General features: G+C 46.4%; 1 protein-coding gene across 2 annotated transcripts in view; it reads right to left on the bottom strand.

Annotated features, from left to right (window-relative positions):
* The window catches only part of DHX38 (DEAH-box helicase 38), a 61,804-nt gene extending 36,133 nt beyond the window's left edge, over positions 1-25,671 (bottom strand). The window contains exons 1-11 of one of the 2 annotated variants that reach the window (XM_040409347.1): positions 25,620-25,671; positions 16,899-17,271; positions 16,630-16,793; positions 15,142-15,255; positions 13,919-14,072; positions 5,643-5,761; positions 4,033-4,115; positions 3,793-3,948; positions 2,881-3,042; positions 2,640-2,747; positions 2,420-2,535 (exon numbers count right to left, since the gene is read on the bottom strand). In XM_040409347.1, coding sequence (XP_040265281.1) covers positions 2,420-2,535; positions 2,640-2,747; positions 2,881-3,042; positions 3,793-3,948; positions 4,033-4,115; positions 5,643-5,761; positions 13,919-14,072; positions 15,142-15,255; positions 16,630-16,793; positions 16,899-17,197 — 1,475 coding nt within the window. In that variant the 5' untranslated portion in view covers positions 17,198-17,271; positions 25,620-25,671. Of the gene's footprint in view, positions 1-2,419; positions 2,536-2,639; positions 2,748-2,880; positions 3,043-3,792; positions 3,949-4,032; positions 4,116-5,642; positions 5,762-13,918; positions 14,073-15,141; positions 15,256-16,629; positions 16,794-16,898; positions 17,272-25,548 lie in introns of both variants that reach the window. The other variant, XM_040409346.1, reaches the window with a different exon arrangement.
* Between the last annotated feature and the right edge of the window lie 1,100 nt (positions 25,672-26,771).

Here is a 26,771-nt window from a genome sequence, read left to right as displayed (position 1 = left end):
TTAGTCCACTTGTTCGCGGCCCGGCATCTCCTTCTGGCTTCATCTGATCTCTGTGCAGCAACAGGACCTGTGGTGACGTCATTCCGGTCATCACATGGTACGTCACATGATCTTTTACCATGGTGATTCACCATGGTAAAAGATCATGTGACGTACCATGTGATGACCAGAGTGACGTCATCAAAGGTCCTTGAACTATAATTAATGCTTAACACAGGTCCTATTCAGTAAAGGGGACAGAAGGAGATGCCGACATCGCGATCAAGTGGATTAAGGCGAGTTAAAAAAAAATTTAATTTTTTTTTTAACCCCTCCAGCGCTGTTTTACTTTGCATTCTGTATTCAGAATGCTATTATTTTCCCTTATAACCATGTTATAAGGGAAAATAATACAGTGAATAGACTGTCACCTAGCAACCATGCGTGAAAATCGCACCGCATCCGCACTTGCTTGCGATTTTCACGCAACCCCATTCACTTCTATGGGGCCTGCGTTGCGTGAAAAACGCAGAATATAGAGCATGCTGCGATTTTCACGCAACACACAAGTGATGCGTGAAAATCACCGCTCATGTGAACAGCCCCATAGAAATGAATGGGTCGGTATTCAGTGCGGGTGCAATGCGTTCAACTCACGCATCGCATCCACGCGGAATACTCGCCCGTGTGAAAGGGGCCTTAGGCTTCATACTAGAGTTTTTTCCTGATCCCACAGAGATCAGCAAAAAAACTTCCATCTATATAATACAACCGGCTGCATCCGTTATGAACGGATCCGGTTTATTTATCTTTAAAATAGCAAAGGCGGGACTAACACCGCTTTAAAGGGTTTCTGTCACCCTGCAAAACTCTTTTTTTTTTTGGATAGTTAGATTCCTCATAGTGCGATATAGCAGAATATAATGCTGTTACTTACTTTGATGCGGCCGATTCTTTTTAAAACGAACTTTTATAATATGTAAATGAGGGCTCTACCAGCAAGTAGGGCGTCTACTTGCTGGTAGCTGCTGCAGAAATCCGCCCCCTCGCCGTCTTGATTGACAGGGCCAGCCGTGATCTCCTCCTCCGGCCGGCCCTGTCAGTAATTCAAAAATCGCGCGCCTCGCGTCATTCGGCGCAGGCGCTCTGAGATGAGGAGGCTCGTATCCTCAGCACTCCCTCAGTGCGCCTGCGCCGATGACATCACCGAAAAAGAAGACGTCATCGGCACAGGCGCACTGAGGGAGTGCTGAGGATACGAGCCTCCTCATCTCAGAGCGCCTGCGCCGAATGACGCGAGGCGCGCGATTTTTGAATTACTGACAGGGCCGGCCGGAGGAGGAGATCACGGCTGGCCCTGTCAATCAAGACGGCGAGGGGGCGGATTTCTGCAGCAGCTACCAGCAAGTAGACGCCCTACTTGCTGGTAGAGCCCTCATTTACATATTATAAAAGTTCGTTTTATAAAGAATCGGCCGCATCAAAGTAAGTAACAGCATTATATTCTGCTATATCGCACTATGAGGAATCTAACTATCCAAAAAAAAAAAAAAGAGTTTTGCAGGGTGACAGAAACACTTTAAGTCAATGGGTGCCGAATAAGTTTTCTATTGTGTCCGACACCACTGACTTACATGGTGTGTCATGCCGGATCCGTTTTGCTCCACATCCCAGCAGTTTTCTGTCTGATATAGGAACACAACTAAATGCACCAGAATGCATTCCGTTTTGTTCAGTTTTGTCCCCATTGACAATGAATGGGGACAAAATGGAAGCATTTTTATTCAGTATTGAGATCCTCTGCCGGATCTCAATACCGGAAAAGTTAAACGTAGATGTGAAGGTAGCCTTAATGAGCCCTTTCCAATACAGTCCATATGGAATAGGAGCTATATAGTTTATGGTCCCCAGGGGCTGACATATCTCCAGTTACAGGGGGAATACACCCTCCTGCCATGCACTGCAGAGCTGAACTAGGTCTGCTAAGCCCCAGTAGCTTGTTCAGTTAGCCAGCACCTGATGATCACATGACTGCTGGACAGGAGCAGGAAGCAGCATTGCTGCTGCCTGATCTGTATACACAATACACATTTAGCACTGTGTAAACAGTGATGTGGGAAGGAAGGAACAGTAGTAGGAAAAATAAAAATAAATAATAAAGCAGTGTCTGCCTTCTCTGACATTTCTCCGCCCAGTAAATGCTGTAAAACCAAAGCCTGCAAAACAACGGTGCAATTGTGTTTTTTTCTCATTAGAAAATGCAACTTGTTCCGCAAAAAAAAACCGCTCATACAGCTATCTGAACAGAAAAATAAAGTTATGGCTTTTGGAAGGCAGGGAGTAGACAAAGAACATGAGAAAATGAAAACTGCTCCTGACTGGAAGGAGTTAAAAGTTTCAAGGGTTCAACTATAAACACAGTTTTCTGCCCTGAACTTACTTGTAATCCACAGTACCATCCTCATTTATTGGCTTCTCAGACTCTTCCTCCTGCTTTTTGATGCCCATAATATCACCAAGCTTTGTTCCAGCCAATTCCCAGTGTTTGTGCTGAGCCTAAAACAAAGATTGTATTCTTGAGATACGTAAATCAATCAACTAAAACACTGAAAGATAAACCTGAATACATAATAATTGCACACACGTCTACTCCACATTACCTTTTTCCTCTCCTTCTGCTCACGGTGCTTGCGTACCAGCTGGCTGCCTTTGCGGGAGATGATCGCCATGTCTGAAGTTGGATCGCGGACTGGGATTACGGGCTCAGGCTGGAAAACGAAGGGAACAAGAACACAATTTAAACAGATAAATCATTTTCACAGCAGAGCAATACCTCTCTGTGTACCTGCAACCTCCATTTTTTTTTTTGCCTTGTGCCCTTTTTTCCAGGACTGCACCTACCTGCTTAGTAAACACGATTCGGCCATCTAAAAAGGGAGGCACCAAGTTATGGACCAGTAGGTGCACTTTAGCAGTATTGTCCTCCTCAAAGTCCTCATCTACTTCTAGCCTCTGAACTACACCACTGGTCAACATGCGATTTGTTTCCCAGCGCTCATTATCCTGTAAATAACAAAAACATATTATAAGAGGCAGCCTCGGATCCACGTGACATACTAGAGAAAAATAAGTACCATCTTTGCAGAAAGAGAATTTGGTGCAGGTAGGTGGATGGTAAGGGTACTTTCACACTAGCGTTTTTCTTTTCCGGCATAGAGTTCCGTCACAGGGGCTCTATACCGGAAAAGAACTGATCAGGCATATCCCCATGCATTCTGAATGGAGAGTAATCCATTCAGGATGCATCAGGATGTCTTCAGTTCTGTCATTTTGACTGATCAGGCAAAAGAGAAAACCGTAGCATGCTACGGTTTTATCTCCGGTGAAAAAAACGTAAGACTTGCCTGAATGCCGGATCCGTCCTTCCGGTCTGCGCATGCGCAGACTGAAAAAAAAGACTGGGGAAAAAAAAAATATGCCGAATCCGGTTTGCCGGATGACACCGGAAAGACAGAGTCGGCATTTCAATGCATTTTTTCGACTGATCAGGCATTTTTAAGACTGATAAGGATCCTGATCAGTCTTACTAATGCCATCAGTTGACATACGTTTTGCCTGATCCGGCAGGCAGTTCCGGCGACGGAACTGCTTGCCGGATCTCTCTGCCGCAAGTGTGAAAGTAGCCTTAGACTTCAAATGCAGACATAGAATATTGCTTTTTTTTAGCAATTAGTGATAAAGAGTGACAATAAAACAGACAGGTGAAACAAGTCAGGACAACCACAGTTCACAAATATCCTAACCAGCAATTACCTCATTTATCTGCCTTCTCTGTGCAGACACTCTCTTGTGAGTCTGTTTCTGCAGCTGCTGCTCCCTCTTGCGCACATATTCTTCAGAGGTGGAGCTCAGGGCATTATGAGACTCATCAAATCCTTCATCCATCATATACCAATCTCGATCTGCTTGCTGGAAACAGGGGAGAGCATTTTAAGTATCAGACAGGAATAGGACATATGATTTGGCATATCCTGAAGACCATTAATATCTCACCCTCTGATCCTCCTCCCATTGCCTCTGATCATCATCTGATGTGAAGCGAATATCATCATCACCATCATCACCTTCCTGTTTCCCTGCAATACGGGAGAAGAAAATAAACGTAAGAAATAACATTTAGGAGTTGCTGTAAACAAAATACTATGGGTATTTAATAAACGTGTGTCACACTAGCGTTTTTGTTTTCCGTTATTGAGTTCCGTCACAGGAGCTCAATATCGGAAAAAAACTGACCAGTTTTATCCTAATGCATTCTGAATGGAGAGCATTCCATTCAGGACGCTTCAGTTCAGTTCCTTTTACGTTTGTTCGACGGAGAAAATATTGCAGCATGCTGCAGTTTTCTCTCCGGCCAAAAATACTGATCACTTGTCGTAATCAATCAATCAGGCATTAATTTACATTGAAGTATATTAGTGCCGGATCCGGCATTAAGTGTTCCGACAAAACGGACCCGGCTTTCCGTTCTGCGCAGACCTTTAAAAATGCAAAAAAATAATAATACCGTATACGTTTTACCGTTTTTACATGTATACAAACGACAGTGTGAAACGTCTTCTTTAAAAAAAAAAAAAAAAAAAAAAAGCTTCCCTGGGGGACGGAGAATGGAAAGCACAACATAATAACAAATTTTACGTTAATCCTTTAGGGACTAGGCTATTTATGGCCTAAGGAAGGCTTCAGATGAGAATGTGCAGTCCATAAAACAAGATCTAAGTAATGCCTTATTCAGAAGCCAATAGCAGGCCGCGACAGAGGTAAGCCTCTCTAGCGTCAACTGCAATGCAGCGGCGGCAGTGCGGGGAATCAGGATTGACGCTGGTGCCGGGGTAGGTATAATCTATATGACGGGCTGGTGCACTGGGGGGAATGTGTTAGACATTGGATAACCCTTTTAAAAGGTATTGTACAGTGCTAAGATACTGATGACCTATCCTCAGGATAGGTCATTAATATCAGATTGGCGGGGGTTTGGCAGCCCTGCCAATCAGCTGTATGAAGGGGTTGCAGGGCTTGTGCACATCGCATGCTCTTCGAAAATTACCTGTGCGGCATCTCATTTGTAGAGACTACGCGGTGTAATTACAACTGGACAACAAGTGTTTGGGGGACGAATGGTTGGGGGGAGCAGACGGCTGCTGAAAACAGCAGATAGGTGGAGATGACAGGTATCAGACCCCAACAATTGGATACCAATTTCCTATCCAGAGGATAGGTCACCAATGTGTGAAAGGGGAAAACACCTTTAAAGGGGTTTGCTGGGATTTTAATATTGAAGGCTTATTCTCAGTACAGGCAGCCATTATCTGATTTGCAGTGGTCCAACGCCAGAAGTACACAGCTCTGGCCAATGTAAAGTGGACAGAGCTGGTAACTGCAGAGTTACTCCCATTCACTTCAATGTGAACAGTGCTGCAGTTTACAGTTGTGTCAGATGTGTAGTTCTGGTGCCACTTTGAAACAGCTGATAAGCAGGGTGTCAAATTCCTGAGGATAGACCATGAATATTAAAATCACAGAAAACGAATTTAAGGCCTTTTCAGGTCTGGTCATTAAGGGGTTAAGCATCAGGTACAGATAAGGGCTTAAATGTACTCACTCACCTTTTCCCTGAGATAGACGCGGCGTGGATCCAAGATGACGTCTCTCAGAGGCCCATTCATTGAATTTGTATGACGGAGTGGGAAGAGGTGTATCATCTGTGTACCGGATTCTTACAGACCTGTGAATGATGTATCGAAGAGGCTGAATCTATCATTTATCAGAGGATGGCATTCAACTACAGTTGCCACTCAAATTTTTTGTCCCTTATATCTATTAAAACGAACATAAAAATTCACAGACTGAACAGAAGTCTTCCAAACATGTCACAGTGAGAGATGATAATTACAACTTGGAGCACATTCAGCAAAATCATCATTACCATAATTTAAGGCAAAGCCAGTAGTGGGTCCAAAACATAGAAGATGTGCAAATCTTTCCATTACAGTGTTTCTCTGTTTCTGTTCTCTGTATGAATGAGCCCTAAAGCTGTAAACCAGTGGTAGCCAAATCCAATCCTCCAGACCTGCCAGCAGGACATGTATTTCAGTTTTCTTCACAGATTCACAGCTGAGATCACTACTGCTGTTCTCTCACACAGGTTACTAATACAACTGTGCAACTCCCTGGTAGTGTGGAAAAAGGGAACTGTTAAACTACATTCAGACATGGTGGACTTGTGTTGTGCCATATATGTAGGCGGCTGTACAGCACTATACAATGTCCCATGCACGCTCTATACATGCCACCGTACAATGCTCTGTTGGAAGCTGTATGTGCGGAGCTACTCTCCCCTAGAAGCAAAACTATGTGCATGAGGCCTTAGTGTTTACAGCAGTGAAGACCAAAGTTGGCCCCTATCATTCCCCTAATTTTAGTAGGCCTACCACGTGAATAAAGTTGTATAACTCTACATACATTGCCTTGAACTCTTACACATTCTTGCACTTTGCATCCAATGTTAAATGTATTGTATTGGGATTTTATGTGATAGACCAACACATGGTGGTGGCAGCATCATGCTGTGGGATGCTTTTCTTCAGCAGGGACAGGGAAGCTGGTCAGAGGTGATGAGAAGATGGATGGAGCTAAATACAGGACAAACCTAGAGGAAAACCTGGTAGAGGTTGCAAAAGACTTGAGACTGGGGCAGAGGTTCACCTTCCAGCAGGACAACGACCCTAAACATCCAGCCAGAGCTAAAATGGAATGGTTTAGATCAAAGCATATTCAAGTGTTAGAATGGCCCACAGTCCAGACCTAAATCCCATTGAGAATCTGTGGCAAGACTTGTTGGACCACCTGTTGGACCACCATCTGTCCAAAAAAGGGGGCTAAAGAGCCAGAGAATATATATTTCTCGCACATATTCACAGGCACCATGGGTATAGCCATGTCCTCTAGGAGGCGTTGACACTAGATAAAGCCGTTAGCTCCTCTGCTGGCAGCTATACCCCCTCCAGCCTGGAGAGAGAGCTTCAGTTTTTAATAGTGTCAATAGGAGGCAACAGGAAAGCTCCTGAAGATTTTTTTATTTTAGTTGATTTATTTCTCTTTTTTTTTCAGGTGGGAAACAGTGGACGCCTCGCCTCCCTGTTCTCCCGGGGGGGAGCACGCCAGCGTTGGTTCTCCACACTGCCTCCTTCCCCCACAAGAAGACCAGGTGGACCAGGGCAGCCTCGCTCCCTGCATCCCGCCAGCCAAGGGGTCACCCGTCCAAGTCCCATAATTCCAGCTTCCTGCCACTACAGTGCCAGTGGCTGAAGGGGTGACCCTGCTGGACCAGGAAGGGTGAAGATGGCGGCTGGACAGATAAGTAGAGCCTGTTCCAGGCCATCGTTCCTACCTCCCCCCACTCCCTTCCCGCCGCGCCAGCCAGTCAACTGCCTCTTGCAAGCTGCATGTAATCCACTCTGGCCACACACTGGGCCCTGACCTTACCTTTTTACCACCTCATGTGCCTCCCTGAACGGGCGGCCGCCTTGTGGAGTAGCGCTGTAGCACAGACATAGGCCACTCTCTGGTGCAGGCAATCGGTGGGCGGAGCCAAGCGCTTACAGACGAATCGGCTCAGGCTCACAGCGATCCTGTTCTTCATGGATCGGGCGGCCGCATGTTAATAGCGCTGCCTTAGCAAAGCAAGGGGATCGCTACAGAGGAGCGATTTCAGCAAAGGGGGTTAATGAACGCGCGCGTGCATGCGCAAGCATAAGAGCGGCTCTCTGGAGGGATGCAGGACCTGAGGGGGCGGTGCCTATCTTCCCGCCTCAGCACTCGGCCAGTATCCGGTCTCTGGTCCTGGTAAGAGTTGTTACTCCTCCCCTTAGGTCACTGTATCCCTCCAGCCTCAGATATCTTGGATATCTTGCGGTTTTCGCCATGTCTGATCCACCTGGGATCCTTATGTCAGGTTAAATTCTCTTGCGGGCAACAGGATTCGGTCTGCACTGCTTGTCAGAACCTCAGGCAGGCGCCCCCCCCCCCCCTCCCCCCTCCCATACCGCTGCTCCCCCTCTGGCATCTGAGTTACCCGACTGGGCCAAAACGCTCTCAGGCGGTGGAAAACCTTGCTCAAATCTCCCAATCCATCCTATCTATAGGTTTCTTGGCTGGACGAAATTAATTCTGAGGCCACGGATGGCAAGAGCACCCATTTTCCACAGCCTAGGGCCAAGCGGACCTCTCACGCTAGGTCAGGTTCCTCACGTGGCAGACTTTTTCGGAGATTCGCTAGTTCACGCCCCGCAGCGAGTTCCTCCGCTGGGGGCGGCAGCTTTCCTTCACAGGATCGACGCAAGAAGCAGTCCTTTCAGGCACAGCCCTCCTGGCGTCCCAGACCTCAGGCTGCTCGACCCTCTGCGGCTAAGTAGGCATCAGCCTGAAGGTGCGGCCCCGCCCAACCGGGTGGGCCGCCTCCTCCTCTTCCAGGACGTCTGGCGGACCCACGTGTCCGACGCTTGGGCGCTAGAGATTGTATCCTCGGGATACCTGATCGAGTTCCTGTCCCTTCCCCCAGATAGTTTTTTTCCATCCAGTCTTCCACGAGACCCCGAGCGGGTAGCCGCCTTCTCCCAGGCCATTCAGTCCCTCCTGGACCGGGGAGTCATCGCTCCCGTTTCCCCAGCAGAAAGGTCCAAGGGGTTCTATTCAAACCTTTTCGTGGTCCCCAAAAAGGAGGGCTCGGTGCGTCCCATCCTGGACCTAAAACTGCTAAACAAGTTCCTTTGCCTTCAGCGTTTTCGGATGGAATCCCTTCGTTCCGTAATTGCTTCTCTGGAGCAGGGGGAATTCCTTTCAGCCATAGATATTCAGGATGCGTACCTCCACTTCCCCATCGCACAGAGTCACCAGTGCTTCCTGAGATTCGCGATAGGAGACTGTCATTACCAGTTTGTCGCCCTCCCATTCGGGCTGGCAACTGCGCCTCGGGTCACAAAGATTCTAGCCCCTCTTCTCACCCTGCTCCGTTCCAGAGGCATCTTCCTTATGCCTTATCTGGACGACATCCTCATCAAAGCCCCTTCCTTTGCTCAGGCATCCAACAGCGTACAGATCACACTAGAAGCACTGGCGCGTTTTGGGTGGTCAGTCAACCTGCAGAAGTCATCTTCAGGCAATTGGTCTTCTTGGGTATGCATCTGGACACGGCCACGGCACGGGTTCGCCTTCCCCCGGACAAGCAACTCCGTCCATTCGGCTCTGCATGAGGACGTTAGGGAAGATGGTCGCCTGTTTCAAGGCGATTCCCTTTGCCCAGTTCCACTCTCGCACGTTCCAGAGAGCGATCCTGTCCTCCAGGGACAAATCATCCGAGAGTTTGGACTATCCCATCCGCCTCTCTCCTCAGGTGAGATCGTCCCTTTGTTGGTGGCTGTTGGTTCCAGTCCAGGGAAGGTCCTTCTTCCGATTTCCTGGACGGTTGTTACCACAGACGCCAGTCTCCTGGGTTGGGGAGGAGTATTCCCTCCCAGGACAGTCCAAGGCACAAGGTCGCGGTCGGAGTCCAAGCTCCCGATCAATGTCCTGGAGCTCAGGGCGATTCTTCTGTCCCTCCGGCACTGGACCCACCTCTTGAAGGGGCGCCCAGTCAGACAACGCCACGGCGGTGGCGTATATCAACCACCAGGGAGGAACACTCAGCCTCGCTGTGATGCAAGATTCTGCTGAGATTTTACAGTGGGCGGAAGCCCATGTACCAGCAATTTCAGCGATCTTTATTCTGGGGGTGGAGAACTGGACTGCGGATTTCCTCAGCAGGACCACGATAGATCCGGGCGAGTGGTCCCTCCACCCGGAAATATTCGAGGCGATCTGTCTCCGTTGGGGTCACCCAAACATGGACTTGATGGCCTCAAGGCTCAATCGGAAACTTCCGGATCCCTTGCGCAGGAAAGGAAGGTTGGAAGTTTACGGCGCACGCTCTGATCTCCTCTTGGCAAGGGTTCTCTCTCCTTTATGCGTTTCCCCCCTTTCCCCTCCTGCTTAGGGTTCTATGGAAAATCAGGATGGAGGGCATTCCGACGATCCTCATTGGCCCCGTCGCGCGTGGTATGCAGACCTCCTTCTTCTGGGAAACGTCCCTTGGTCACTGCCGCTGAGAGACTACCTTCTTTCGCAGTGACCGGTCTTTCATCAGCATTTAAGGTATCTTCGTTTGATGGAGTGGCCATTGAGACCGCCATTCTAAAGCAAAGAGGTTTTTCGGTGGATGTTATCCACACTATGATTCAGGCTAGGAAGCCTGCTTCTTCCAGGATCTATTACAGGACCTGGAGGTCCTTCCTGGGTTTCTGTGAAAACCGAACCATTCCTCCTCTTCGTTTTTCTCTCCCCACGATCCTGTCCTTTCTTCAATCAGGGTTGGACCTTGGTTTGAGCCTTAGCTCTTTGAAGGGTCAGGTGTCGGCACTTTCTATTTTTTTCCAGCACCCTCTGGCCTTCCTCGGGCCTGTAAGGTCTTTTCTTCAGGGAGTGGCACATACGGTTCCTCCGTACCGTCCTCCGTTGCCGCCTTGGGATCTGAATTTAGTCCTCCTAGCGCTCCAGGCTTCCCCCTTTGAGCCTCTACGGGAGATTTCTCTCCGACTTCTGTCCTGGAAGGTGGTTTTCCTTGTGGCTATCACTTCCATCAGACAGGTGTCTGAGTTGGCGGCCCTTTCTTGTAGAGCAGTGTTTCCCAACCAGTGTGCCTCCAGCTGTTGCAAAACTACAACTCCCAGCATGCCTGTACAGCCAAAGGCTGTCCGGGTATGCTGGGAGTTGTAGTTTTGCAACAGCTGGAGGCACACTGGTTGGGAAACACTGTTGTAGAGGACACTTCCTGGTTCTTCATAAAGATAAAGCGGTTCTCCGGCCAGTTCCTTCCTTTCTTTCGAGGGTGGTCTCCGACTTCCATATCAACGAGGAGATTGTCCTTCCCTCTCTGTGTCCCTCTCCTTCGCACCCTAAGGAACGGGAGTTGCATCACTTGGATGTTGTCAGAGCTCTAAGGATCTATTTAGCATCCTCCGCTCCCTTCCACTGTACGGACTCCCTTTTGGTCATTCCGGAGGGTCCTCGCAAGGGGTTGGCGGCCTCCAAGATGACAATCGCACGTTGGATTGGGGCTGCGATTGCGGAGGCTTACCACGCCGGAGACAGGGTTCCGCCCTTAGGTGTCACGGCTCACTTCACCAGAGCAGTAGGCACATCTTGGGCTCGGAAGAATCGCGCTTCAGAGGCACAGTTGTGTAAGGCGGCTATTTGGTCCTCCTTACATATCTTCACAAGATTTTACCAGGTGCATACTTATGCATCGGCGGACGCTGCCTTGGGCCGCTTGGTCTTGCAGACGGCAGTTTCCTAGATGCCTGCAGGGACGATGTTTCCATGAGGCTGTGGTTTTTCTCTCCCTGTGGACTGCTTGTGGACCTCCCACAGTTCCTGTGTCCCCCAATGAATATGTGCGAGAAAAGGAGATTTTTGTATAACTTACCAGTAAAATCTTTCTCGCTCTTTATTGGGGGACACAGCACCCACCCAGTATTGTTGTTAGACCACAGTTGTGACTGTTCTTGTTGGAACCCCGTTGGGTTTTCGACATGGTTGGTGTTCCATATTTTTTCTTAGTTGGCTTGCTTCTCCTACTGCTTCTGCTTATACACAAACTGAAGCTCTCTCTCCTAGGCTGGAGGAGGTATAGCTGCCAGGGGAGGAGCTAACAGCTTTTACTAGTGTCAACGCCTCCTAGCGGACATAGCTATACCCACGGTCTCTGTGTCCCCCAATGAAGAGCAAGAAAGAGATTTTACTGGTAAGTTATACAAAAATCTCCTTATATAAATCTGACATTGCAGGAACAACAATCCACAGGGAACCAAATATTAGTAAATAGATTAAAATACCGGTGCATATATTCTAAAACAAAACTAAAATAAGTCCGTCTAAAAACCTAGTATACCACTCAATTAGTATCACTCAATTGATAAAAATAAATCTGTACATAGCAGGCAACCATGAAGTAGTAGTTATGAATATTACTGATTAGGTATACTGCAATTAGTACGTAATACACACTTTGCGGACAATTGCTCAAAGTAGTTGGTTTCTTTCAATCAAATCGTTTTTATTATTCAAATAAAATTGGCATATCACAAGACAATTTGCGTCTACAATTTTTCTGTAATTTTCTCCCCTCCACATCTCATACACAGAATTGTATAAAAAGTAGTTGGTTTCTAATGCGGAGTTTAGATATTGCCCCATACAAATCCTCTCTGTGATCGAGTCCACAAAATCAATGTGGCCAAATATATTCACTCCAGATACAAGTAACAAGTGTCTAGAGTAATCCGTGCTTGGCATCCACCTTGCATTGTCAAGCACGGATTTCTCTGGACACTTGTTACTTGTATCTGGAGGGAATATATTTGGCCACATTGATATTGTGGACTCAATCACAGAGAGGATTTGTATGGGGCAATATCTAAACTGCGCATTAGAAACCAACTACTTTGAGCAATTGTCCGCAAAGTGTGTATTACGTTCTAATTGCAGTATACCTAATCATGGTTGTCTGTTATGTACAGATTTATTTTTATCAATTGAGTGATACTAATTGAGTGGTATACTAGGTTTTTAGACGGACTTATTTTAGTTTTGTTTTAGAATACATGCACCGGTATTTTAATCTATTTAATAATATTTGGTTCCCTGTGGATTGTTGTTCCTGCAATATCAGAAGATGGTGTGCCTTCCTGATTTATATATAAAAGACTTGAAAATTGCTGTCCACAGACGCTCTCCATCCAATCTGACTGAGAACGAGCTATTTTGCAAAGTAGAATGGGCAAAAATATCAGCCTCTAGACGTGCAAAGCTGGTAAGACAGAACCCAAAAGACTTGCAGCTGTAATTGCAGTGAAATGTGGTCCTACAAAGTATTAACTCGGAGGGGCTGAATACAAATGCCCGCAACATTTTTCTGATTTTTTTTAAAACCACTTATTTTCTTTTCACTTCACACAGACTTGCTAATTTGTGTTGGTCTATCACATAAAATACATTTAAGTTTGTGGGTATAACATGAAAAAAATGTGGAAAAGTTCAAGGGGTATGAATACTTTTCAAGGCACTGTATGATGTTTGGCACTTTCTTTGACAAAATACAGTGGTGCATCATATACCATAAGAAGCATAAGACGTAATGTAACTGAAGATATGAAATGCAATGTGTTAGCATAGTCATTCGTTCAGGATTAGACTTCAGCTTTGTTCACATCCGCATTGACTTTTCCAGTAATCTCTGTCAGAGGAATGAAAAAAATTCAGCTATAATCCACACTTCTTTAAAGGGGTGATCTTACTTCAGCAAGTGGCATTTAATATGTAGAGGAATTTAATACAAGCCACTTACTAATGTATTGTGATTGTCCACATTTCCTCCTCTGCTGGCTGGATTCATTTTTCTATCACGTTATACACTGCTCGTTTCCATGGTTATGACCACTCTGTACTCCAGCAGTGGTGGTCACTGACGCAGCACTGTCAACATTGTCGTTCACAGCGCTGTCACTGCAGCAATACTTCTATTCACTTCAACAAGAGCAGTCAATGACAATGTTGACAGTGGTGTGAAGTTCCAGCGGCAAGAACAGCTTATCCGCTGGGGTGTCGGACCCCGGCAATCTCAGCGATAGCCTATGATGAAGGCTGGAAAACCTCTTTAATCCGTTTAACGGATTCATTTTTTCAGTTTTTCTGACAGGACAGAATAATGGAAAAGTCAAAGCATACGTGAACCAGCCTAAACCTGTAAAATGTTGTAAAAAATAATGTATGAAATAAACATATTACCAACCTTTCCCTTCTCGAACTGTCTCGGTCACTGCGAAAGCCACGATCAGAATCTCTGCTGGAAGGAGATGGAGAAGGAGACTCCCAATGGGACCGTTGGGAACCTGAATACCCACTGTCATCTTCCTCCCACCCTGAGCGAGAAGGTGTAGAGGAGTCTAGAAAGAGAACAGAAATTGTGTGTCACTCGCAAGGCTCATGCCCACGAACATAAGGGCTCTGTGTCTGTATTGTGGACCATAAAAGGCAGGTCCACAAAATACGGGTACTGGCTGTGTGCACACTGTGCTTCGAATGCAGACCCATTGACTTGAATGGGTCCGTGATCCGCAAGATAAGGCCAAAGACAGGACTTGTCCCACCTTTTGCGGAGCGGAGGTATGGATCAGAAGCCCACGGAAACGCTACGAAGATAAGACATTTCCTATCTTTTGCCCTATCTTGCGGATCCTGGACCCATTCAAGTAATGGGTCCACATCCGCAGCACGGAACGCCAGTAATCGTTCATTGCAAACTGGTATTTGTGGTCCGCAGCACAGGCACAGAGCCCTTATGTTCATGGGAATGAGTCCCAATGGGCTGTACTGAAACTTCACTACAACTTGTGTGATGTTTGGAGCAGTAACGCAACACTGATCAGTGTATGGTAATGTACAGTAATTTGCTTCCCATTTCAAATGAATTACAGCGATTGTCTTAGCGATACGGTGCCAATCAAGGTCAATGCAGCAGCACATGGAGTACCTATGGCTCCATAGTATGAAGTCACACGGACTCTGTATAGCCTCTGTCCACAAAGCTCCTTAGTGTGCATTATGCCAAAGGGCTCATCATGCACACGACCGTACCAACAGTGCCCGTATTGCGGACAGTAAACGGCGGGTCTGCAATGTACAGGCACTGGCCACTGACTTGAATGAGTCCACAATCCGCAAGGACAACAGAAGATAGTTGAAGTCCTATCTTTTGCATAATGAAGGAACGACTGGAAGTCTAAGGAAGCACCACGATGCACTTACATGTTCTATCTTTGCCCGCATCTTGCAGATCGTGGACCCATTCAAGCTAATGGGTCCGCATCCATAAATGGGGTGCACATGGTCGGTGCCTGTGCATTGTGGATTGCTATTTACAGTCTGTAGCATGGGCACGGTGCTCTTACACTTGAGCCCTAAATCACACAGAAATGGAGGGATTGGGAAATGGGTACATTTATCACACTTTACCTCTGGGTTTGTGTCGTGGACTTTCAGGCTCACTGCGCCGCGAGCTTCGCTCTGACCCACCATCACGCTCTGATCTATCCCGCTCAGACCTGCTGCTCTTGCGGCTACGATCATCTGATAAATGGTAAAAACATTGTGGGAAATTTATTATTTGCAGTGTTTGTGTCAGTTTTAAGTCTCTGGTTTGTGCGTGTGCGCCTAATTTATGAAATGGCACACAGTAATAATGAATTGAGTTTAAAGGGGTTATCCCATAAATAAATGAAAAAAATGCAACATATATATGAACTAGTACACGACAACCACTTTCTAACAAAGCTAGAACCAGCCCTGTATCTCACATGGATCCAGAGATCTCCACATTCATTGTTCTGCTAGATTTAGGTTAAGCTGTCAGGTTAGGGATGTGTCCTTTCTCCTGCAGCTGGTGTCAGTTTAAAGGGGTTCTACAGTTTGTTTTAACTGATGATCTTTCCTCTGGATTGATCATCAGCATCTGATCGGCGGGGGTCTGACACCCGGGACCCCCGCCGATCAGCTGTTTGAGAAGGCAGTGGCGCTCCAGCAGCGCCACGGCCTTCTCACTGTTTACCGCAGGGCCAGTGACGTCACGACTAGTATCACTTGCCTGGGAGAGGCTAAGCTCTGTTCACTTGAATGGAGCTTAGCCCCGCCTAGGCGAGTTGATACTAGTCGTGACGTCACTGGGCCAGCGGTAAACAGTAAGGTGGCCGCGGCGCTGCTGGAGCGCCGCTGTCTTCTCAAACAGCTGATCGGCGGGGGTCCCCCGGATGTCGGACCCCCGCCGATCAGATGCTGATGATCTATCCAGAGGATAGATCATCAGTTAAAACAAACTGTAGAACCCCTTTAAGGATGGAACTGAGCATTTGTTTCCATTTCAAAGAGCAGGACAGAGAAATTACAAAGTGCAAACAGCAGGTAGCGCTATACAGAGCTTTCAGTGAATAACTGAATACTATAATACATTTTTAATTACACGCAATTAAAAAAGTATTCAGATCCAGGTGCTGATTTGAAAACTGTAGAATATTTTTCACGGGACAACCCCTTTAAGTGTAATGTGGTTTAGGCACTGTCAGTTAAAAAGTACGCCAGGGCTTGCCTGGCATGGAGATTGACTTTTATAGAAGTTGCACAAAGAAAATGTGCCAGGAAATAGGTTTAATCACGATACTTGCTCTAAAATGAAGACCACTTTGAAAAGTGAGGAGATCTGGTATTGGTGGGTTGCGGGATTCTGCTCAAATAAAGACATGAGCTAAAACATGTGAATATTTGCAGCCAAAAAAGAGAGACACTATGAGTGATAAATGAATCCATAAGGGCCAAAAATGCACCATATTTGGCATATTTGACAAAAAAAAAAAGGTCTAGGTGCAAAACCACATTAGCAAAAATTCCCTCATTATTTTGGGTAGAGTCACCTCATTAATGGGTTGCATTGATTTGGATGTTTCAGATTACCCCTGTCTCGGCTGCTGCGTTCCTTTCGTCGCCGGTCATCCTTTGACGATGCATATACCCCGTGCTCCCTCCTCTCCCGCTCTCTCTGGCGGTTTCTTGCCAAGAACTCCTCATTTACTCCACCAGTATAAGACGGGGTCTCCACACGAGCTGTTCTGTAATGTCTAAAAACAGCAATAATAAATTGTTAAAAGTTGTTCTATATCACATAACATAGAATAGATGCTGCTCCAAGCAATGCTGGACTACAATAGAGGCCCATATCTTACCTGTCTCCATGACTTCCCCGGCTAATCCTGTCCCCAGACCCCTCAGAAGATTTCTCTTTATCCTCCCAGTCTCTAGAGCCAACTTTAGTCTTTTTGTCCCCTTCCTGACGCTCCTTTTCTTCTCTCTCTTTCCTTTTTTGTGCCGCCAACAGGTCCAAACCCAGTAGTGATGAGCGAGGAGCCGGTGCTTTAAACACATGCTGCTCAGTGCTTAAGCTCTTCTTCTTCACCACCAAGCCTCCTTCTTGGTCAGAGGGATCGCTGCCCTCCAGTCTGTGAAGAGATGCATCATCCTCCATGTTTCTCTTGGCACAGCGCCTTCTTCAGAAATCATAAAAGTGCCAGCGTACAGGGAATTTATGTTCAGTGGTTTCTGGAAGGAGAAGTTAAAAATCAGCATTTGTTCATTTACAAATATATTAATGCTACAGTTAACATGTCCATCATATTCTCCATTCCCAATGGTGAGGTGCTAGATACGTTGCAGGAGGGTGTTCCAACCCCTATGTCAATTGCCCCAGGTTCAGCTCATTCCCATGCAGAAGAACAAGGGGATGTTCACACTGTGTGGTCAAATCATGGTTTATTTCTGGGTGGACATATCTTGAAGACAACTTATGCAATGAAAAGGTCTGTCAGCCGTTCATTGACAGCGTGTGGTCAAACTGAACACATTAGAGAGAGGATTTGAAAGCATTGATTATCACTAGAAGCTAAGAAAGGCCTCACACACACACGACCATATTTTCCATCCGTGTGCCATCTGCTTTATTTTTGCAGATGGTGCATGGGCCTATTCATTTCTATGGATTCACAAAACAGGACAGCACGCGGATGTCACCCCCATCTGTCCGCATCAGTTGCTCCTTTCTGCAGCCCCGCAAAAAAATAGTACATGTCCTAGGCTATTCTTGACGGTTTTGCGGACAAGAATAGGCATTTCTATCATAGGGCGGGACGTTCTGAACTCACATGGCTGGTATCTGTGTTTTGCGGACCTCAAAACACGGTACAGGCCTTCTTAGACAGAAGTTGGTTGATGGTTGAACAGCAGCTGTACAACAAATATCTGGTAAATCTTCGCTCCACAGACACGGCCATACACGTTTTAGTCCATATTAGCCGATGCAGTTGGTTAAACCGCCCAAACAAAGCTGCCTTCTTTTTAGATGATAATAGCGTGTCCTCAGTCGGCTAAAGTGATAGTTTGTTGTTCATTTTCAAGTGATGAACATTCTCTTTGGTTGAAATTGCCAGTTTTGATCAACTCAACTTTAAGCCAAAAGGTGCATTCATAGGACATGTTCTATCCTTTTTGCTGGGCTACGGATGAGGACAGCAAAGAAAATTGCTGATCGGATGTGGACCAAAAATACAGTTGTATGAATGGGGCCTGATGTGTATGGTCACCTTTGGGGCTGTGGGAAACACTGTCCTTGTGTTGTCAGCCTCTCTCGGGCCGACTGCTGCTCCCCTGACCCAAAATGACTGCACCATAGTGTTTTATGATACAGTCTCGTCATACCTGATCTCAAGTCTACTGTAATGTACTCACATCATCATCATGTAACCATAGTACAATAGACCCCCGACCACATATGAACTGACTGTAAACACTGATGTGGTCAGTTAGGGTCACAGTAGCCCCGGTGGGTCTGGGAGATGCGGCCGACACAGACCGTCTTTACCAGGCCAATTATTGACCTGTGAATCAGCCTCGATACATCTTCTCCCTTCTGGATCCGCTTCTGGCTTTGGCTGAAAAACCTGCAAGCAAATCTATCTCAAAGCCACCGACAAAAAAATTCAGTGTGAACCTACCCTTAGGGTGCAGCAACATCTCGGCTGTGCTGCGGTTTGAATGCAGCAAAAAAAAAAAAAAAAACAACTGCATGCTGTTTTTTTAACAACATACCTGCGTTTGTGGAGCGTATTTTTCCAGCAAAGGGAAAACACACAGCAGACAAATTAATGTAACTTAATTTTGTAATTAAAGGGATTGTCTCAATTCACCGTTACTAAGGCGAGATGAGAGACAGTCCCGACCAGCGATCGCTCTTTCAGTAGCTCCCATTGCGGTGCATGAGAGCTACGGAAACAGCGTAGCACAGCAAGTACTGCCGTTTCGCAGTTAGGGAATCAGGATAGCTTGCTGTGCTACGTGGCTTCCGTACCAAATGCACCGCAATGGGAGCTACTGAAAAAGTGAGCGCCGGAGCACTCTGCTGTTTCCCAGCCGGCTGGTGGTTGGGACTCTGTCTCTTCTTGTCTCGTAATGGTGAGATGAGACCACCCCTTTAATGTAATAAAGTTTTGCTGTGTATTATTTTATTTTTTATCTTTGCTGGAATGAAACACAGTCCTTCCTGACCAGGAGTCTGCTGAACTTTAGTCATGGCATTATGCAACAACGGTTCTGAGGACTTACGGCCAGGAAGGAATTCAGAATAAATTAAATTGTTACGATACTGATAATCCACCCCAGATAAGCGGTGTCCAGAACAGGGACCACAGCTCCCACACGGACAGTGCAGTGAAGGGTGCTGCCAGCATTATTGGATTTCACACAACCGGGGTGTTTTTGCAGACCTGCAAAATTACGGACACTGGCCCATATGCGTTCCGCAATTTGCAGACCGCACATGTTGCCGCTATCATAGAAAATCTGCAATTGCGGACAGGAATAGGAAATGTTCTATATTTTTTGCGGGGCCGCGGAACGGAGCAACGGATGCGGACAGCACACGGTGTGCTGTCCGCATCTTTTGCAGCCCCGATGTAATGAATGGGTCCGCACTTGTTCCACAAAATTGCGGAATGGATGCAGACTCATTCATACAGTCGTGTGAATGTAGCCTTACACTGAGTATTCTGATGCCCCCTCTGTAGCTCTAGCATGAATGATGGGTAAGGGTACTGACACTCGTCGTGTGTTTTCACTTTGCTGGAAGAAAACGCAGCATAAATGTAATTATGTGGTTGCAAAAACTGCATGCATTTTTTTTTTTGCTGCACCAAAAATGCAGCAAAGCCACAACATAACAGTTTTTGTCCTGCTGAAAACCGGAACCCATGCCGGAAAGCGGCCCGATGTGGTGTCTGGTGGTGAACGGCAAAATCCATGCAATTCCGGATCTGGTGAACTCTAACGGGCTCTACTCTGCCGGAACAACCTGTCAAATCAGGTTACCGGTGAGGTGAATGTAACCTACGCTAGTAATGTCACCAATGTGTGTCCAAAAACAAACCCGTTCAAACCCAAACAAACCCATGATGGAAACCCGTGCCTTGCACATCGTATAAGATATAATGCACCGGGAAATCAGCATCGTAGAAGGATCACATAATAGCAGAACATAAAATGTAATAAAAAACGCACAAAAGGACTCGAGTGTCTGAATTTACATGCAAGATAACAGATACAAGTCACATGACCTAGCAACATGACACATAGGTGACATGTGACTGCTGTGGCCAGTCATTGGCTGCAGCAGTCATGTGGCCCACATAAAACCAGATGTTGATGCGGAGACACCCAGAAACTGCACAGCCAGCGGCTCAGCGATGGAGCTGGAACCCAGTGGCGGGATTCAGATAAGTATGATTACCACCCTAGGTCTGGCCATGCTGGAAGAAAAGGTCCCCGAGAGTGAATAACCCCTTTAAGACAGGTGATGCAATGCTAATCTATCAGCCTCCAGGTTTTATTGTACATGCAAGTCTAAGGTCGGTTTCGGACAAGTCACGCTCTGTGTGGGAGCTGCATTTCCCATTATGGACACTGCTCACTCATCTGTGGTGGATTTGCAGCATCATGATGATTTATGAGGTTGTGAATTCCTTCCTGACCGTGAGTCTGCACAATCGTTATCACATAATGGCGTGACTACAGACTCATGATCCGGAATTATTTCCCATCATCATGATGCTGCAGATCCACCACAGACGAGCAGTGTCCATAACGGGAAATACAGCTCCTACAAGGAGTGCGTTTCACGGAGTGAACATACTTGTCTCAAAATGGCTTATGGGTACGGCCACATGTGATGCAGATTTTTAGCTGTTTGAGAAGGCAGCGGCGCTCCAGCAGCACCGGCCTTCTCACTGTTTACCGCCGGCCCAGTGACATCACGACTAGTATCAACTAGCGTGGGCGGGGCTAAGCTGCATTCAAGTGAACAGAGCTTAGCCCCACCCACGCTAGTTGATACTAGTCGTGACGTCACTGGGCCAGCGGTAAACAGTGAGAAGGCTGCGGGTTCGGGTTATCTAAGAATTCCAAATATTTAATCAAACTTCGCAAATCTATTTATTCACTTAGCCTGCATGAGCTTATTCATTAACAAATCGTTGAATTCATGTTTTGAAAACAGCTGGATTGCGGGGTAGTTGTAACCATGGAAACAGGCAGTGAATAACGTAATGGAAAAATTCTGTTTTCTGTTCTTCTGATGGATCGAAACAGTAATATTAATCAACCTTAACGCAGCTAAAAAATGTCCACTTTTCAAAATTTAAAAAAATAGGGGTGAGCAAACTTTCAAGTTCGGCGTACAAGGTTTGGGTTATCTAAGAATTCGGTTATGGATTCCGCTACCACGGACCATAAGTTATGGTCTGTGGTAGCGGAATCCATTACGGAATTCTTAGATAACCCGAACTTTTACGCCCAACTTGAAAACACTAGTCACAAACTGTTGTGCAAAAATGGCGTGCACCAACATTCTTGACATTTTTCCTCAATTCTCTCTATTGAAATTAGATTGAGTATTGATTATTACAAAAGGTAAACATAGCACAGTCAAATATCCAGAGTTGCATTCGATTTCTGCAAATTCCAAAGTCCATCTGCGTGACCAAAACGTCCACTTGGAGAGTACGATAATTAGAGTATAATTGGACTGAAAAGACTGCATGAGAGGCACGTACAGAGATCAGACGGAACACCTTCAGATCAGATTTAACATGGGAACAACGTGTCAGCGAGGGCGTCCCTCGGCAAATCGAAATGTAAGGTGGCCCAAAGAAAGTGTAGAGCAGTAAAACAAAATAATCAATAGCACGCCATAAAGACAACGCAAAAGGATAGATATATAGGAAGGAAGACCGGGTTTAAAGTAATATAGCTTCAGGTTTAGGCCGCATTTATATGACCATGGTGCTGCTGTGCCCATGCTGCAGACGGCAAACCGCGGGCAATGACCACGTGAACTCCGCATCGCTGTAGGGACTCATGTACTTCACTGGGTCCGTGATCCAGAAGATGCAGCGAAAGGTTAGGTCATGTCATATATTTTGATTTGGTAGAAACACTGAAGGGTTTCTGTGCGTTTGTGTGTTTCCGGGTCAGTGATGCAAAAGACAGGATAAATCCTATCTTTCGCCGCATCTTGCAAAATGCGGACCCCATTGAAGTCAATGGGTCTGCACCACAATGTGGAATTTACATGACCAGTGCCCTTGTTTTGGGGACCCACAGTTTGCAGTCCGCAACATGGGCGCGGCACCATAGTGGTGTGAAGGCAGCCTAAGAGCTCTTTCACATAAGCGGATGCCGTGCGGGTAATCCACTGCGTGAAAGAGAGCCAAGCCCCACTCTGGACAGCAGAGACCCGGAGCAGTAACATGACTGATAATGCTCCGTGTCTCTCTGTGATCTTTTTACGACAAAATCACAGTGAGATAAAGTGGTCACCATGATTTTGTAGTAAAAAGATCACAGAGAGGCACGGAGCGTCATCAATCATGTTAATGCTCCGTGTCTCTGCTGTCCAGAGCGGGGCTTGGTACTCTTTCACGCAGTGGATTACCCGCACGGCATCCGCTCGTGTGAAAGAGCCCTAAGGCCAATCACTTATTTCGGTATTGTGACCATGGTAACCACAGTTAGAGGAATTTCTCATGGTTACGCTCAGTCCAGGAAGTAAGCGCCTCCTGCCTATATAATTGGTCTACTCTGTCTACATCTGCCAGGATGCGTTGGAGGGTTTGTATGTATTCAGCCAATTCAAGGGTATCCATATATTAGCAGCAAGTATGAGATATGTATTTTTGACTGTGTTTCCCCTTTAAAGGGGTTGTTTGGAATTTTTATATTGATGGCCAATCCTCAATGTTCCCCTTTTAAGGGGGTTTTCAGGGATTTTGATATTAAAGGGGTTCTCCGGGAATTAAGAAAATGAAAATACTTCAATATTACTTTATTATAAATATATTCCCAAATACCTGTCATTAGTTATAATGCCTCAATTTGTCTGGGAAGCAATCAGTAGGAGAAATAAAATGGCTGCCATCCTATCAGTACATACAAAACCTGTCCTAATCACGAAGGAGGACAAGTTACTTCACAACACGGAGCTAAAGAGCTGCCTCTTCCTCCTCTCCTATTATGATCCTGAATACAGATGAGAAGATCTTCATTTAAATCTCTGTAGGAATAGAGATCATGAGGAGACATGAAGTACAGAGAGGAGGGTGGGGGGAATGAGCAGCAGCACTTGGATGCAGTCTCCATTACCACTCTCGGTCCTGTCCATCCTCTATGTACTTCATGTCTCCTCAATCTCCATTCCTACAGAGATTCAGCTGAAGATCTTATCTGTATTCACGATAATAGAAGAGGAGGATGAGGCAGCTCTTTAGCTCAGTGTTGTGAAGTAACTTGTCCTCGTGTGTGATAAGGACAGGTTTTGTGTGGACTAATCGGACAGCGGCCATTTTATTTCTCCTAATGATTGCTCCCCAGAAAAAATGAGGCATTATAACTAGTGAAAGGTATTTGGGAATATATTTATAATAAAGTAATATTTAAGTATTTTCATTTTCTTAATTCCCGGAGAACCCCTTTAATATCAGAAAGCCTGACAATCCCTTTAAAAGGGGAAACACAGTCAAAGTGATTTTCCGTTACTTTATAGATACAAGTATTAACAAACCCCTTTGGCACTGTGCAGAGATTTCTGTTGCATTCTGAGTAAAGCTCCTTTCAGTAATAGAAATCCAGGACAATCCCTTCAAGAAAGTCTTCTTATGTTGGATTTGACGCAGATTTAACCCCATGTGTTATAAACAAGGAAAATCTACAACCAAAAGGTGGCTGTGTAGCAGTACAGACATAGAAGAGAATGGGGTCGGAGCGCGACTGCCAAGTTGCCGCGACGGTAAAAAAAAATAATTCAAAATAAAAAAAATTAACACTGCTGCGAGTAGCGCTGCGACCCCATTCAGTTCTATGGCAAGACAGAGATGCAGCCCCATCCAAAATCTCACGCTCTTTCTCCCTGTTGTAATACAAGATGGATTTTCCACCTGGGAATCTGGATGGAAAATCCACGGCGTATCCGTAACATGTGGACGCAGCCTTTGTGCGACACAACGCTGTTGTAACATACAAAAGGTCAAATGAAGGCGGTCAGAACGTGGCGCCCGTCACCTCACAGCGGGAAGACACATCAAACTGACAAACAAAATAGATGACATTAAAGGGGTTGTCTGGTTTCAGAGCTGAACCCGGACATCAATTTATTTTCACCCAGGCAGCCCCCCTGATGTTGGCATCGGAGCATCTTATGCTCCGATGCGCTCCCTTGCCCTGCGCTAGATCGCGCAGGGTACGGGCTCTTTTGTTTACAATAACACACTGCCGGAAGGAAGGTTCCGCCCGGCAGTGTGTTTAGTGACGTCGCCGGCTCAGATTAGCGGGCTTTAGCGCTGCCCTAGCCGTTTTACTGGCTAGGGCAGCGCTAAAGCCCGCCGATCAGTGCCTGTGACGTCACTGGTCTTTCTGGCAGCCCCATGGAGAGCCCGGTACATCACCGCATCTCCAAAAAATGCCTTTGCCCTGCGCGATTTAGCGTGAACTGCTCCGATGCTCAAGTCAGGGGGGCTGCCGGGGTGAATATGGGGGTATGTCCGGGTTCAGCTCTGAACCTGGCCAACCCCTTTACAGGGGTCCTCTCACTTCAGCAAATAGCATTTATGATTTAGAGAAAGTTAATACAAGACACTTACTAATGTATTGTGATTCTCCATATTGCTTCCTTTGCTGGCTGGATTCATTTTTCCATCACATTATAGACGGCTCGTTTCCATGGTTATGACCCCCGTGCAATCCATCAGTGGCGGTCGTGCTTGCACACTATAGTAAAAAGTACCGGCCTTTCTGGGGCACACGTAGGCTGGTGCTTTTTCCTATAGTGTGCAAGCACTGCCACCGCTGCTGGACTGCAGGGTGGTCATAACCATGGAAACGAGCCGTGTATAATGTGATGGAAAAATGAATCCAGCCAGCAAAGGAAGAGGCAATATGGAGAATTAGAACACATTAGGAAGTGCCTTGTATTAACGTCCCCTACATAATAAATGCTATTTACTGAAGCGAGAGGACCCCTTTAAGGTTCGTTTTTCTGACGTTCCCAACAGCAACCAAGGAGCGGTTATTATGTCCCCAACTGCCTCCTATACATTGTATACTGGACTCCTATAACTTCATAAGCCGCTGAATAGGACGGGATCCATGACAGGCCGGCGGCATACAGCGCACTGTAACACACACAGGACACCGCAGACCGCCTCAGGACTTCCCCAGAGTTTCCTCACCACACACACCTCGACACTACACAGTATAGCCGGCCCCACACCGTGTCCTCACCTGTCACACGCAGCCAGCTTCTCCTTCACACACGTAAACGAAAACCCGGCAATCCCTTCCACCTACATTACCTCAGACCGTGGGCGCCGCCATCATCCCAGAATTCCTTTCGGTACTTTCAACATACTTTATTAAACCAGATTGAAAATGCGCTACTCACTTCCGGTTTGAGCGGAAGGGGCGGCCATCTTTGTATACCCAGGTCGTGTGGTTTACTAAAGAGGCTTTGAGCGGCCATGTTGGTACACCCTCCATTATATAATACGGTGGGGGATTAGCAGGGATGACCGTAGTCCCATATTTAGGGTTGTAGGCTGTACAATGCTTAGTTTAGCAGTACAGTTTTTAAAATTTGCTTCACTGGGGAATAAGTACAACTCTCAAGGAAAACGTATTAAGGGGGTCATGTAAAAATGTGAACTGCCTCTGATTTATGTGGTGAGGGGGTCATGGATTTTAATGAACCCCAGGAACCTAAAATAAACAGTATGTAAAGACTGGCAGGGGGGTTTAGCAGTAATATTTTGAACATAGTGAAAGGTTGTCCCAGCAGCACATTTATGGCATATCTATAGGATATATCGAGGGTCGTCACCTACCCCCCCCCCCCCAAAAAAAAAAACGGCCAAGTTAAGCCACACATCAAAGGGGGTGTGGTTGTGGGGGCAGGGTGTTAAGTCGCTGCCATACTGTGGCTCCCAATAATATTGGTGCCTCCATTAGGGCCCCCCAGAATAATACTGCCCCCATTACTGCCCCCAAGTAATATTAATGCCCCCAGTAATAGTAATGCCCCTATTAGTGCCCCCCATTAAGAATAATGCTGCTATTAGAGTCCCAAGTAAGAATAATGCCCCATTTGTGCCCGCCAGTAAGAATAATGCCCCATTAGTGCCCCCAGCAAGAATAATGCCCTCATTAGTGACCCATCAGTAAGAATAATGCCCCCATTAGTGCCCCTAGTAAGAATAATGCCCCCGTTAGTGCCCCCAGTAAAAATAATTCCCTCATTAGTGCCCCCCAGTAAGAATAATGCCCTCATTAGTGCCCCCAGTAAAAATAATGCCTCATTAGTGCCCTCAGTAAGAATAATGCCCCCAGTAAGAATGATGCCCCCATTAGTGTCCCCATTAAGAATAATGCCCCCGTTAGTGCCCCCCAGTAAGAATAATGCCCCCGTTAGTGCCCCCAGTAAAAATAAAGCCCTCATTGGTACCCTCAGT

The sequence above is a fragment of the Bufo bufo genome, chromosome 10 (assembly GCF_905171765.1).
Source record: "Bufo bufo chromosome 10, aBufBuf1.1, whole genome shotgun sequence".
NCBI lineage: Eukaryota > Metazoa > Chordata > Amphibia > Anura > Bufonidae > Bufo > Bufo bufo.
The sequence above is the reverse complement of the archived record's forward strand: the minus strand, read 5'-3'. Positions and strand labels throughout refer to the sequence as shown.